At 41.1% G+C, this 14054-nt stretch overlaps 1 protein-coding gene across 1 annotated transcript in view; it reads right to left on the minus strand.

Moving 5' to 3' along the window:
• The window catches only part of POLK (DNA polymerase kappa), a 55799-nt gene that overhangs the window by 26397 nt on the left and 15348 nt on the right, over positions 1-14054 (minus strand). Inside the window, exons 2-4 of the mRNA XM_075262416.1 lie at positions 9417-9585; positions 6580-6699; positions 294-446 (exon numbers count right to left, since the gene is read on the minus strand). Coding sequence (XP_075118517.1) covers positions 294-446; positions 6580-6699; positions 9417-9554 — 411 coding nt within the window. The 5' untranslated portion in view covers positions 9555-9585. The remainder of the gene's footprint in view (positions 1-293; positions 447-6579; positions 6700-9416; positions 9586-14054) is intronic.

Raw genomic sequence — 14054 nt, forward strand, 5'->3', positions numbered from 1 at the left:
GATGGGAGTGTTACATGACAGCCATTACAATTAATGGTCGTCTATAAATGATATAAGTCAGATCTGCTGGAGCCAATGATAGTCATAGGATCGCTGCTATGAAGGAATTCTAGAGCTGGAGACCACTCTTGTTACCCGTAAGGCATATAGGGTTTCCATCACAAAATATGTAGGTGAACTTTTAATGGCTGCCACTTATCTGAAGACATTTGACCTCATGGGTATAATTCACGTATTACCATTCATACAGCACATATCTGTAGCTTAACCATTGATCCAGGTTTCAGACTCACCAGCATGCTCATGGAACCCACAGCCATGGGTTTGTCCTTCAGTTCAGGATTGTCTCTCATTTCCACCGCTGCATAAAATGCATCCATGTCAACATGTACAATAATGCGGCTCAGGTCACGACTCCGCTCAAGGTCTAGAGCCAATTTGTCCACCTAGTAAAACATGGCATTGAAGAACAACCATATTTCAATAATCTTCAAACAAGTTTGCCATAAAACTTGGTCAGAAAATTGATGGAACTACCAACATGAATAACTAAACCTTGGATATGTGTCTTACAAACAATCACTATTTTTTTTTTTTTTTTTAAAAACACTCATTGGGTGAAATGGTCTTTGGGTTAAAGTCTAAATAAAACAGAAACTGTTGCTCTCTTTCATAAAAATGATGTACTGCTTGACTTGGTTAACATCTGTTTAGCAGACCCATATAACGGATACAAAAAAATCAGAGATCTATATAAAAATTTAAAAAAAAAAAAAAACATTAAAAAAGGATCCGTTTCCGTTTTCTTGGCTGCAAACTTATATTTTTCTTTATGTCAAAAAATGGATAGAAACGGATTTTTAAAAATTAAAAAAAAAAAACAATGAACTCTATGGCCATTGATTTGTGCCTGCTTTTTGCATCTGTTAAACAGATGTAAAAAAACCAAAACAAAACATGATCTGAATGGAGCCTAACATGGATGGTTTATCGGTAAAGGCCAAGAGCCAGTCACAGGGAGAAAGGTTCACTAGATGGCTCGCCTACAGCTTCTACGCACCCAGCTCGCTTAGATTGACAGGCCTCTCCCTATCTGCACTACTTCTCCAACAGGAAATGCCATGTGAGCAGCCAATAAGCAGTCACTTTGAAGTATCTATAACATCCTGTGACGTTCCCTGAGGTCAGTAAAGGGTTACATTGTGGGACAATGCCAGGAACATCTGACGCGGCACGAAGATGAGGAGCCAGATAGAAGTTTTATGTAGTTACTGAGCCACATCATGACATCCAGAGTACTTTATAAATGGTGGTGTCATATTAAATCAAATCAAAATAGAATAAATAAAAATATAAAAATGTACAAATTCTACTTTCGTGGTCCAAAGTGTACAGACTATTTGTGCTGCGCGTTTCAGACTTGTTTTCGAGAACTTCTTCACTGGCATTCATGACTGAGAGCATTCCAGCTTTGTCTTATGATTAGCAAAACTCATAAAACTCTTGATCCAGGCATGACCAGAACCTATGACTGGCTTACAACACACTCCTCAGACGAACAATAGTAGATCTATTTGATGGCTTGCGGTCAAGCACTGTTAAACCTTGACCTTCAAGATTTTCAGCAAACCAGGCAAAAATAAACACAGGATAGATTGAGGTTTGAAACAAAGTACAATCCAGTCCCTGTGTTACCAAGTGTGACCCAGCAGCGCGTGTACAGGAGTCGATGTCAAATTATATAAAAAGTCAGGACAAACGAAAAGAAATTAAAGCGTAAATAAACTTACAAAGAACTTTTCTGGCACTATTTGTATCATTAATACATGTTGCAATATACCATATTGACAAATTTTGCTTCCTTGCTGTGAAATCCTACACTTCTTTATTATTTCCCTTGATTATCTCTGTTAACCGGGTTGTCCAGGCTAAAATTTTATTTTTTAATTAGTCTAGGGAAGCCTGAACAACCTTTTTAAGACCTGACATATGTACATTGCCTTCAATAGATGTTCTTGTATAATGCAGGGAAGTTGAAGACGGTGGGAAGGGGGTAGGGGGAGTGAGTGGTCAACTGTTATACCTAGGGTTAAATCTTGGGCATTTTAAAACAGAACAGTTCTCAGCTTTCATATGACACCAAGATCACAGTCCCACTTATATTATTTTCAGAAATATCACCAGTTGAAAACAAACTCTGGATTGGGAGCAGATATACAGTCATGGCCAAAAGTTTTGAGAATGACACAAATATTATATTTTCACATCATTTGCACATCTGCTGCCCTCTGGTTTTTATGTGTGTTTGTCAGATGTTTTTATCACATACAGAAATATAATTGCAATCATATTATGAGTAACAAAAGCTTATATTGACAGTTAGAATGAGTTAATGCAGCAAGTCAATATTTGCAGTGTTGACCCTTCTTCTTCAGGACCTCTGCAATTCTCCCTGGCATGCTCTCAATCAACTTCTGGACCAAATCCTGACTGATAGCAGTCCATTCTTGCACAATCAATGCTTGCATTATGTCAGAATTTGTAGGTTTTTGTTTGTCCACCTGTCTCTTGATGATTGACCACAAGTTCTCAATGGGATTAAGATCTGGGGAGTTTCCAGGCCATGGACCCAAAATCTCTATGTTTTGTTCCCTGAGCCTTTTAGTTATCACCTTTGCTTTATGGCAAGGTGCTCCATCATGCTGGAAAAGGCATTGTTGATCGCCAAACTGCTCTTGGACGGTTGGGAGAAGTTGATCTTGGAGGACATTCTGGTGCCATTCTCTATTCATGGCTGTGTTTTTAGGCAAGACTGTGAGAGAGCCGATTCCCTTGGCTGAGAAGCAACCCCACACATGAATGGTTTCAGGATGCTTTACAGTTGGCATGAGACAAGACTGGTGGTAGCGCTCACCTCGTCTTCTCCGAATAAGCTGTTTTCCAGATGTCCCAAACAATCGAAAAGGGGATTCATCAGAGAAAATGACTTTACCCCAGTCCTCAGCAGTCCACTCCCTGTACCTTTTGCAGAATATCAGTCTGTCCCTGATGTTTTTTCTGGAGAGAAGTGGCTTCTTTGCTGCCCTCCTTGAGACCAGGCCTTGCTCCAAGAATCTCCGCCTCACAGTGCGTGCAGATGCACTCACACCTGCCTGCTGCCATTCCTGAGCAAGCTCTGCACTGCTGGTAGCCCAATCCCGCAGCTGAAACACTTTTAAGAGACGGTCCTGGCGCTTGCTGGTCTTTCTTGGGCGCCCTGGAGCCTTTTTGCCAACAATGGAACCTCTCTCCTTGAAGTTCTTGACGATGCGATAGATTGTTGACTGAGGTGCAATCTTTCTAGCTGCAATACTCTTCCCTGTTAGGCCATTTTTGTGCAGTGCAATGATGACTGCACGTGTTTCTTTAGAGATAACCATGGTTAACAGAAGAGAAACAATGATGCCAAGCACCAGCCTCCTTTTAAAGTGTCCAGTGGTGTCATTCTTACTTAATCATGACAGATTGATCTCCAGCCCTGTCCTCATCAACACCCACACCTGTGTTAATGGAGCAATCACTGAAACGATGTTAGCTGGTCCTTTTAAGGCAGGGCTGCAATGATGTTGAAATGTGTTTTGGGGGATAAAGTTCATTTTCTAGGCAAATATTTACTTTGCAAGTAATTGCTGTTAAGCTGATCACTCTTTATAACATTCTGGAGCATATGCAAATTGCCATTAGAAAAACTGAAGCAGTAGACTTTGTAAAAATTAATATTTGTATCATTCTCAAAACTTTTGGCCATGACTGTATATAAAGATATAGCAAACTTAACAGTGTTTTAACTGGTGATTCCTCTGTATATATTACAGGTGGAACCACTATAGTGGTGTCACTTGAAAATTAAAGGGGTTGTCCCATCTCGTGGATCCTATCTATCAGGTAGCTTATGTAAATTGAAGACTTTTCCTAAATATATTGCTTTAGAAATGCTGCTTTGTTTGCCTGCTATGTGAACTTATTCATGGTATTTGATTCAATAAGTATTGTAATATCTCTTAGGGGGAGTTCACACAATGTAACGTGCAGCGTGATGTGGCACGTATACGGCGTGTCAGAGTTTGCGCGCCGTAAAAGCTCCCATTGATTTCAATGGGAGTTAGGATCGTATACGCCGCGTTATTTTGCGGCCGCAAAATCATGGCCGCAAAATAACGCGGCGTATACGATCCTAACTCCCATTGAAATCAATAGGAGCTTTTACGGCGCGCAAACTATGACACGCCGTATACGTGCCACATCACGCTGCACGTTACATCGTGTGAACTCCCCCTTAGTGTCGTTCAGCAAGCTGGGGGAGTGGAGAAATACAGGAAGTGAGAAGAAGAGACAGCACGCACACTTCTAAAACAGTGAGATGGAAAATCCTAAAAGTATCTAATCTTCCTTAATGCCAAACATAACACTGTCTAACTTACTTTCCCCCCTACCCTCAGCTGCCTTGTATTATACAAGAGCTCATACACCAGCACTTCAGTGAGAACTACTGGATAGATTTCACCTCCCAATACAGAAACAATAGAAAGAATAAAGAAGCACAGGATATCACACAAAGGAGCTGGAATTTGTTAGTAAATTATATTACAAAATGCATAATTTACAGACATGGGGCAGCATGGTGGCTCAGTGGTTAGCACTGTAGCCTTGCAGCGCTGGAGTCCTGAGTTCAAATCTTGCCATTGTAAGTAAGGGCCAGTTCACACAGAGTTAACGCGCTCGCATTCTGGCATGTATACATCTTTAGTCCATAAGCCACACTAAGACCCATTGAAATGAATGGGACCCATTGAAATGAATGGGATCTGTTTTGAGCGCTCACATTCTGACATGTGTATACGTGCCAGAATGCGAGCACGTTAACTCCGTGTGTAATTTTGTAAATTACAAAAAAAAACAAAAAACCAACAACTATATCTTACAGTGAAGCCCAACATTTTTTTGGTCGACCTGACAAAGTGTATTTTACCAACTTTGCACTACTGTACAGGGAATGATCGGAACATTCACCACGGTCTAGGATTCCATTGGCAGTCGGCTGGGTTTCCTGTCTTAGGGTGCATTCACACTGAGTAAACGCTAGCTTATTCTGAACGTAAAACACGTTCAGAATAAGCGGCGTCTAAAGCAGCTCCATTCATTTCTATGGGAGCGGGGATACGAGCGCTCCCCATAGAAATGAATGGGCTGCTTCTTTCACTCCGTGCAGTCCCATTGAAGTGAATGGGGAGTGCGGGCGTATACGGCAAGCTCTGCTCATGCCGGAGCGTACACGCCAGCACATCCCATTCACTTCAATGGGACTGCACGGAGTGAAAGAAGCAGCCCATTCATTTCTATGGGGAGCGCTCGTATCCCCGCTCCCATAGAAATGAATGGAGCTGCTTTAGACGCCGCTTATTCTGAACGTGTTTTACGTTCAGAATAAGCTAGCGTTTACTCAGTGTGAATTCACCCTTAGTGTGGCTTCTGGACTAAAGATGGAAACCAAGCAGGCCGCTCTCTAGTAAAGTTCAGCCACAAGCACGGACTACATCCAATTTACGCTGTGGGTTAATAGTGAACTTTCGGTACACAGTGTTCAATTAGGGTAAGTTCACACCTCAAGATCTGCTCCCCGGCTCCCATTCATATCTAAGAGTCAATAGCAGATTTCTTCCTTTAGCTGATTTTTTTTTCAGGTATTGTAAAAAAAAGTGACATGACCTATCTCCAGGAGGGATTTTGCCTTGAAAAACCCATTCAAATCAATGGGAGGCAGAAAAACATGTTTTTTGATGTGGATTTTGCAGAAACCACTAGCATTTTTAAAATTAAATATATGAGGTCCATACAGTGTTAAAAAAAAAAATGCATCAAAAACCACATTGGGTAAAAAACACATTAAACAATATTTCCTTATGCCTGAATCAGAACTTTTCAACCTGTAAAAATCTGTGTGAACATAGCCTTATATTGCAAATCCCTGTACTAGAACCATTTTCCTCATGGAACTGGAGGGACTCTTCACACTGGTAACATGACTTATGTTCAATAAGAAAGCATTACGCTATAGAGAATGTCTTCTGATGGGTACATATGATGTCTTAAAGAGGACCTTTCACGCCAATGACGTGAGGCTGTAAGGCCCGCCTTTCTGACAGTGGAGGGATATCAATGCCAAAACTAACGGTACTGATATCTCCTGCATCCGGGTGCGTACTAGCAAAGATGACGCTCAATTCAACGCACTTTCTAGTGGTATATAGTACTGCCGATCTGAGGCGACCTCCCCTTTAAAGATATATAATAATTTAATATTGTGGTTTCCATCATTTTCATGGGCAGTGTTGACTGTGGTGCCATTCTTCCCATCAAAAATTACTGAACCTTCTATGGACATGCAGAAGAGCAGTGTGAAGAGAACTTAAGAAATGGGTTGAAATGGCTATAAGAGGGGTTTCCAAGCACAGGTTACGATATAGGTAAAAGAAATGCATCTTTTACAGAACACGTATTTGGATGGCTCACAAAGACAATGTACATGAAGCACCACGGTACCTGGAATTGAGCCATCTTTATTTGCGAACTGGTTAGCTGAGATTTCTGCTGCAACATTTTTTCAATGCGCTGATTTACTTGTTGGTCTTTCTTCAGTTCATTGTCATAAAATTTGGAGCCCTGTAGAACATAAATTTAAGTCGTTATTCAGAGTAAAGGGTTCCTATAACTTAGATCGTAACAACGTCCGATGTTCTGGCAGCATTTGTGACATTAATAAATATTGTAATGTACTATATTAAAGGAATCGGCTTTCTTTACATGAAATTCTGTGAAGTTTTATCTGTATTATTTTCAGAGATGAAAAAATACAGAGGAATGCGAGCAGCTGCAGATACAAAGAAATCGGTCAATACTAGCTGTGTTGGTAAATTATGATATATCTTTAAATAGTACAGGTGAAATAGCCATCTTGGTGTCATCTAAGCGCTGATAGTCTCACCTATCATATGACAATGTTTCACCTTTTAAAATGTCAGTCCCTTAACCATGTGTGTTGAGCTCCCCCCAGCCTCAGCTTTCCTGCCTTATCCAGAGTCCGTACACCTAGGGAAAGCATTGTACAGATTCAGCTCACATTAGAGAGACAAGTGGAAAAATACATAACTACAGGATTTCACATAAAGGAGCCAACATTTATTAATAGAGTGTATTACAATATTTATTACAGTCACAAATGCTGCCAGTAAACAAGTCACAGATAATGACCCCCTATAATATGGAGGAAAGCTTGTGCCCAAAATTCATGTAGGTTGATCAGACCAGCCAGATTTCCTGATTCACTGCCAATGGCAAATGTTGATGGAAAGAAGGATTGGACATGTTGGATTTTATCCTTTTTTACTGCCACAGATCAGCTACTACTTACGCTAGGTTCACACTAGCGCCTGGAGTCCGTGCATGCAGAAGACGGAAAGCTGTCAGACCGGGTCTGGCCGTGTGCGCCGGTAAGCGTTTTATGCTCTCCGCAGCTAAACTGATTTTTTTAAACCAGACACAGAGTACTGCATGTCCGACTCTGTGTCTGATTTTAAAAAACCGGTTTCGCGGCAGAGAGAATAAAACGTTCAACGCGCTCACGGCCGGACATGAATGGGTTTGAAAGAGTCCTGCAGGTTTCCGTCTCCTGCTCAGTTTTGTGCAGGAAACGGAAACCTGCATGAACGGAGACCCGGCGCAGATGTGAACGAGCCCTCAGAGAGGTTGTCCAGGATAAAATATATTTTACAAAGTAGTTGTGCACACTTAAGACATGGAAAGGTGCCAAAATATATATTTTTTTATATATATAGTGACAATTAGGAGCTAGTTTAGCATCAAAGGTAGCGGCTTTCCTGTACTTAACAGAGGTGTTGGTGGCGCTGGGTGCCAACAAATAAACAGCAGATCAGGTAATGAAATCCAAAACAAGTGGCTTTATTCAGCTTATAACAGGAACAAAAATAACAAACAGCCTAGCCCACACACAGGACACTACTTCACTTCTTGAACCCTGACTATTCTACCAAGGGCAAGATACTTTTCTGAGGTTTCTTCTCAGCAGTCTGGCTCACACTGAGCTTAACCAAGCCCTTTATGGAATACATTTCTCTTGGGACAGACCTCCTGTCTGTCTCTAACTGGTCCACCTGCTCCTGCAGGTCACCAGCAACACTCCCTCTCTGGAGTTGGGCTCCTTCTGGAATCCAGTCCTCTTGGGACAGACCTCCTGTTTGTCTCCAACTTGTCCACAGTGCACCTCCTCCTGCAGGTCACCAGCAGCACTCTCCTGCTGGGTGCACTCCCTCTGGAGTTGAGCCCCTTTTTCTCCAGTATGGGTGTGGTCCAGGTCCTTTTTAACCCAGTTTTGGGTCGCTCTACTGCGCCCTCTAGGTTCACACCCTCACAATATATATATATATATATATATATATATATATATATATATATATATATATATATATATATATATACACACACTGTGTGTATATATATATTTTTTTTTTTTTCAAGCTAGGCTGGGGGAAGGAGACAAAAAAACAAACCAAACCAAAACATACTCAACTGTCCCCGATGCTCTGATATCCTCCCAGTGTGGTCCAGCCCCACTGCTTTGTGGTCTTATTTTGCCATAAGTCCTTGCTGGCTGTGACGTCCCATGTCCTTCGCTGAGGCTGCCGATTGGCCTCAGCAGTCACGTGTGGCAGGGACACGGAAGAAAACAGCGGATCTGCAGGACTGGATCACAATGGGGAGCAAACGGAGCAGTGGGGACAGGCAAATATTTTTTTTGTTTGTTTGTTTTTTTACACCTTCCCCAGACTAAAATGAGAAAAAAAATATCCTGGACATCCCCTTTAATCCCCTCTCTTCCCCCCAAAAAACACACACTCAGCTGAGACAAGCAAGCACATGTATTGGCGACAAAGAACCAAAAAAAACCCCAAACTTAACATCTATAACATTAAGACAAAAGAAGGAGCCAGGTAGATGCAAGTTTAAAGTTTTGATGTTGGGTCCAACTTATTTATTCTCCTCCACTGGCTTAGGAAAGGTCTTATTCCCTGGTTTGAAATAAAAATAATAATAATTATTAATTATTATTATTATTAGTGACTCACATGGTCACCAGTAATTTGTCCACCCAGGAACTAATGTAGTATAGGATGCAGAGATGACGTAAGTCTTATGCTAGCAATAAAGTATCCGCAAAGAAAAACACTTCTCATTTTTTAAAACTCATATTACTGTAAAGAAAGCAATTACAAGTGGTTTTACGGGAGATGCCTATACTGTAAGCAACCGATTATTGCACGCTGCCACATCATTCACAATGTACAACATACATATTCACTCACTTTTGTGGCTTCCATTATGATCTTATTGATCTTCTCCTTGTCCAGACCTTCCATTCCAGCCTTGTTATCATTAAGGCCCATTGTGAACTGAAATCCCTCATTGCTCGGAGCGCTCTCTTTTTCTTCTTGCCGATCCATTTTTCAGAATTTCAGTTTTTTGGGTCACCACCTGTGATAAAGTAAAGTGACAAAAGACAATTTTTAGCACATTCCTCACACCTGTTTAGCAAAAGCAGAAGTGTTCAGGCGGAAACTGAATGAAAATGTAAAACGTTGTTGAGTGGTGACAAAAAGAAAGATGTGGTGATCATGCAAAATTTCATATTGTACCCATATTGCAAAACATAGGCACATAGGCTGGCAGTGCCATCTGATGTCACAGAAAGAATAGTACAGCATACAGTGTATGAAAAGAGTCAAAGGTTTGTGAAGGCAAAAAATGTAATAAACCAAAATTATTGACAGTCAACAAAACTTCATGTCCAAGGAACCTCATGAGCCAACCTTATGATGCTTCTACTATGTATATACCGCCATTATATGGTATCTGATGCAGCATGCAACAATTTTTTTTACTTCTGCTTAATATAAAAACTGAGAAAAATCACCATATGACTGGATTTGAGCTGTGCGAAGGTAAAGTTTAGCCCGATATACTACTAAGAATGTTACGTAACGTCATCACACAACTAAGAGGTTGTCACCTACCTATGAGTCATATCGAAAAGTGTGGGCAAGGTATATAAACCACTGCAATGAGCATAAGAACATCGTCGTCACGCTAAACTATAGTCATACTAAAATGTTATCTAATGTCAAGTAAAAAGATTCATGCACCATTATCATTGAACATTACAGCCCCGAGCAAGGAACTTCCTCAGCAGTACAGCAGTATCAGTCCGAGCCCTTCAGGTTTTGCAGCCTTTGCCAGTAGATGGCTATCATTAAATTAAATCCTGTTTAATATTTCACCTGCCCCATCGTCACATCATCCTGCTGCAAAAAAATGTAACCATACAGGTAGTAGAAATTCTGCAGAAGAATACCCGATTTCTGTATATGGATGGAGCAAGTTTTAACAAAAACTAATTTATGTTTTCATTTTCAGTTATTAGTATCTACATTAGGTCTGTTTAACACTATGCCTTCTGAAGTACAAAACCGTTGAAAGATGACCTTTCATGTTCTCCTGCACATGCGGTATTATATACCGCTAGAAAGTCGAAATAGAAGTCGGCTTTCCCGTTATGTGTCACTGGGGCTGTTGATATTGGTGCTATCAGTTTCAGCACCAATCTCTGCCCATCATCAGAAGGGACTTCCCGACAGTCTAGCTGGACTGTGAGGAACGCCCCCCTTACTGTACTCGTCCATAGCCTTGTACTGTTAGAGGGGGTGTTCCTTACCACCTAGGATTGACACTGAGCTGTGAGGAACGCCCCCCCCCATACAAGTCTATGGACGAGTACAGTCAGGGGGGGTGTTCCTTACAGCCCAGCAAGACTGTCAGCAACTCCATTCTGACGATGGACAGAGATCAGTGCCGAAACTAACGACACCGATATCATCAGCCCCGAGGCACATAACGGGAAAGCCGACAGTGCGCTGAATTCATTCGTCAGCTTTCTAGCTTTATGTAAAACCACGTGTGCCTGAGGACATGAAAGGACATCTTTATTTTAATTTAATCTCTGCACCTTTTTTCTTCCATCATATAAAGAAACAACAGGTTAACGGGACAATCTGGTTATTTTTTTTTTTTTTGACACACGATATAGTCTGAAAAACCATCCCCTCAAATGTAACAGTCATCTTCTCAGTGTCCTTCCTCATCTTGCATTTCACCTTCTTCAATAAGTTACATAATAAGTGTAATAAGTGTGGCCTCTATTTTTCTAGCATGGGTTGCTGTGCAAACAAGAAGTCACTCTGCTGCCTGCAAATACTATTGAGAGCTACCTTGTGACCTCGGATTCAGAGTCTTGCCACTCTATTCTTTTGCTGTATGCCCTTCTTCTACATGATCTTAGATTGTAGCTTATTCAGGTGCATGTTACGCAACCTTTATAGAGCATTGTGTTTTATTCAATATATTTATTTATTTGCACTACCATTTAAGATAATGATTTTTATTAGGTCAGATGCTTTTTGCTTGTTTGTATATATTTTAATGGTCAGTTGATAGTTATTCCCTTTTTACTACTTTTACTGTACTGCTTTTGCAGCTTTCTTTTTGCATTTGAGAAAGGGCCATTGTAAGGCCCAAAACGCGTCGTGCTGTGCTGTACGTTATTCAATAAATATTTGAGTTCGGATCTTGGTCTATCACCCCCTTCTGTAAACCAGAGAGCGCGGTTCTTCCACAACGGACCTCTGGTCCCTTTCTCCTGTCCTCTACATGATCTTGTCCTTATAGCACCCCCTCTATCACATACTGCCAATAGTATTCTCCTCGCTCAGTCAGGTCACCTTGCCAAGTATGATTAGGAAAGTACAATTATCAATCTCAAGACTTCAAAAAGTATGTATCTTTACTAACTCTCGCACACTCAAGACAATGTGTTTTGCGTTTGTACAGGGCACATTTTCAAGCTGGCCTTCACAAGCTTCCCAATGGTGTCTTTGACTCCACAGAAAGTTCTAGTTTTTCTGGAGGTAAAAATAACATCCTACGTTTTTTCAAAAACATCAACTACTGTGTTTTCTGCCCCTTTTTTGTGGGGAATGTGTAGATGAGAGTAAATAAAATCTCATTCACTACACTGGGACCATAACATTCTGCATAAAGTTTGGCCCTGCAGTTCCTTTTGGGGCTGAACCTATTATTTTTTTCCTCCCCTCACCTGGGCCTTTGCTTAGTATGCTCTGAGGAGATGCCAGAGTATAATGAGGTTTCCTGAGTGTCAAGCCCAAAACATTTGGAAATTTTGGGTCAAATCCCATTCTAAACATCGGTTCACTTATCTCTAATTTTTATTCACTGAGTCTCCTTACGGCTTTGGCCTAAAATACTTGTTAGCCATCAATTATTCAGGTGTAGGGACAAATTTGCAGCTTGATTTATGATTTTGTAAAGAAAAAAATCCTAGATGCATTTTGCTGAACAGGAGCGACTTGTAGCTATTCAGAACATAGAGTAACACTTCTACATCCGAGCATTCTTAAAAATGAGTGTTCCATATTGTTTATCTCTAGGGGGCATTCATGTGTCTATCAGAACTCCTCAAGCACGCGTCAGTCTGATTAGCCTTTGTATGAGGAAAGAGATTTGTCTGAAACACGTCTCGGCACTGCAGGGAACCAAGGCTTAGCAGCGGTGTTACATGTCAAGAACAATTTAGATACACTTCATCCTCCACACAACATGCACATTTCAAGAGGAAACTGTCTGCAGACCGAAATATCCAGAGTCTTAACAATCAAATTCAATCATCAATGTCAGGTTTTATGTAGAAAACGTCCTTCTTAGTGTGAGCGCAATATTTTATTCTACTGCAGGAATATTTCGGAAAAATGCAGAGTAAGGTCAAAGGCAAACAGCCCTAAAACGATGACATTTTAATGACTGTATCACCTGCAGCGCCTGCCCCCCCTCCCATTCTTCCACATGGTTTTACAAAACCCAATATAGATCAGTTCACCAGAACCCAGGGGGTCAAGGTGTAGCAGCCATATCATGCCTATTCATGGCGTATATATCAAGTGTATCAGTAGGGCCCCGTCAACTGATGGAGGCCAAAAGATTGTCCTTTTGATTTCTTTTGGTGTTAAATATTGCTGTGCTTTTCTATACAACCCCTCCCAAAAAAAAAAAACAAAAAAAAAAACAGACTTAGGCTAAGGCCCCACGTAGCAAGCCACAAACCAAAAAACGCTGCAGAGTGGACTGCGACAGAAACGTATCGTCAGTACGTCTTTCTGCAGAGTTTTCCTCTGCAGACTTTCTATCTCTATCATACCTATAGGGAATAAATCAGCGTATAGGTATAATTGACATGTTTTGATTTCCAAAATCGCAGTATTTCCGCTGCAGATTTTTTTCAATGTGTGGATGGGATAGTATCTGCTTTGCAGACACTATAATTCGTAACATGGGGCCCTAGCCTTAAGGCTAAGGCCCCACGTTGCGGAAACGCAGCTTTTTTTGTTGCAGATTTTGCTGCAGTTTTTTTGAGCCAAAGCCAAAAAGGAATGGGAAATATATAGGAAGTTCTTACACTACTGGCTTTGACTCAAAAAACCACAACAAAATCTGCAACAAAAGAGCTGAGTTTCCGTAACGTGGGCCTCAGCCTAAGGCTGAGAAGCCATGGGACGTAAACACCACGATTTGCACAGGAAAATCGTGGCGTTTTACAGTCAGGGCAATGTGGATGGGATTCTAGTGCGTTTTTGTAAATCGCAGCATGTCAATTATACCTATGGAAACGCCGGCAGTTTCCTCATATGTACAATTGTAACAAAGTTCACGGAGGAAACCACTGCAAACTTTCTGTCTAGAGCACTGTGGGAAGAACCACAATGCGTTGCCACCACAGTTTTTCCCTTAGCGCTTTTTTGCTGTGGGACGCCCCGTGGGGCCTTAGCCTGAAGGTGTTTTCCAACACTTATTTCCTATTCCAACTGCCAGGATCAGCA

The sequence above is a fragment of the Leptodactylus fuscus genome, chromosome 1 (assembly GCF_031893055.1).
Source record: "Leptodactylus fuscus isolate aLepFus1 chromosome 1, aLepFus1.hap2, whole genome shotgun sequence".
In the NCBI taxonomy this organism is placed as follows: domain Eukaryota; kingdom Metazoa; phylum Chordata; class Amphibia; order Anura; family Leptodactylidae; genus Leptodactylus; species Leptodactylus fuscus.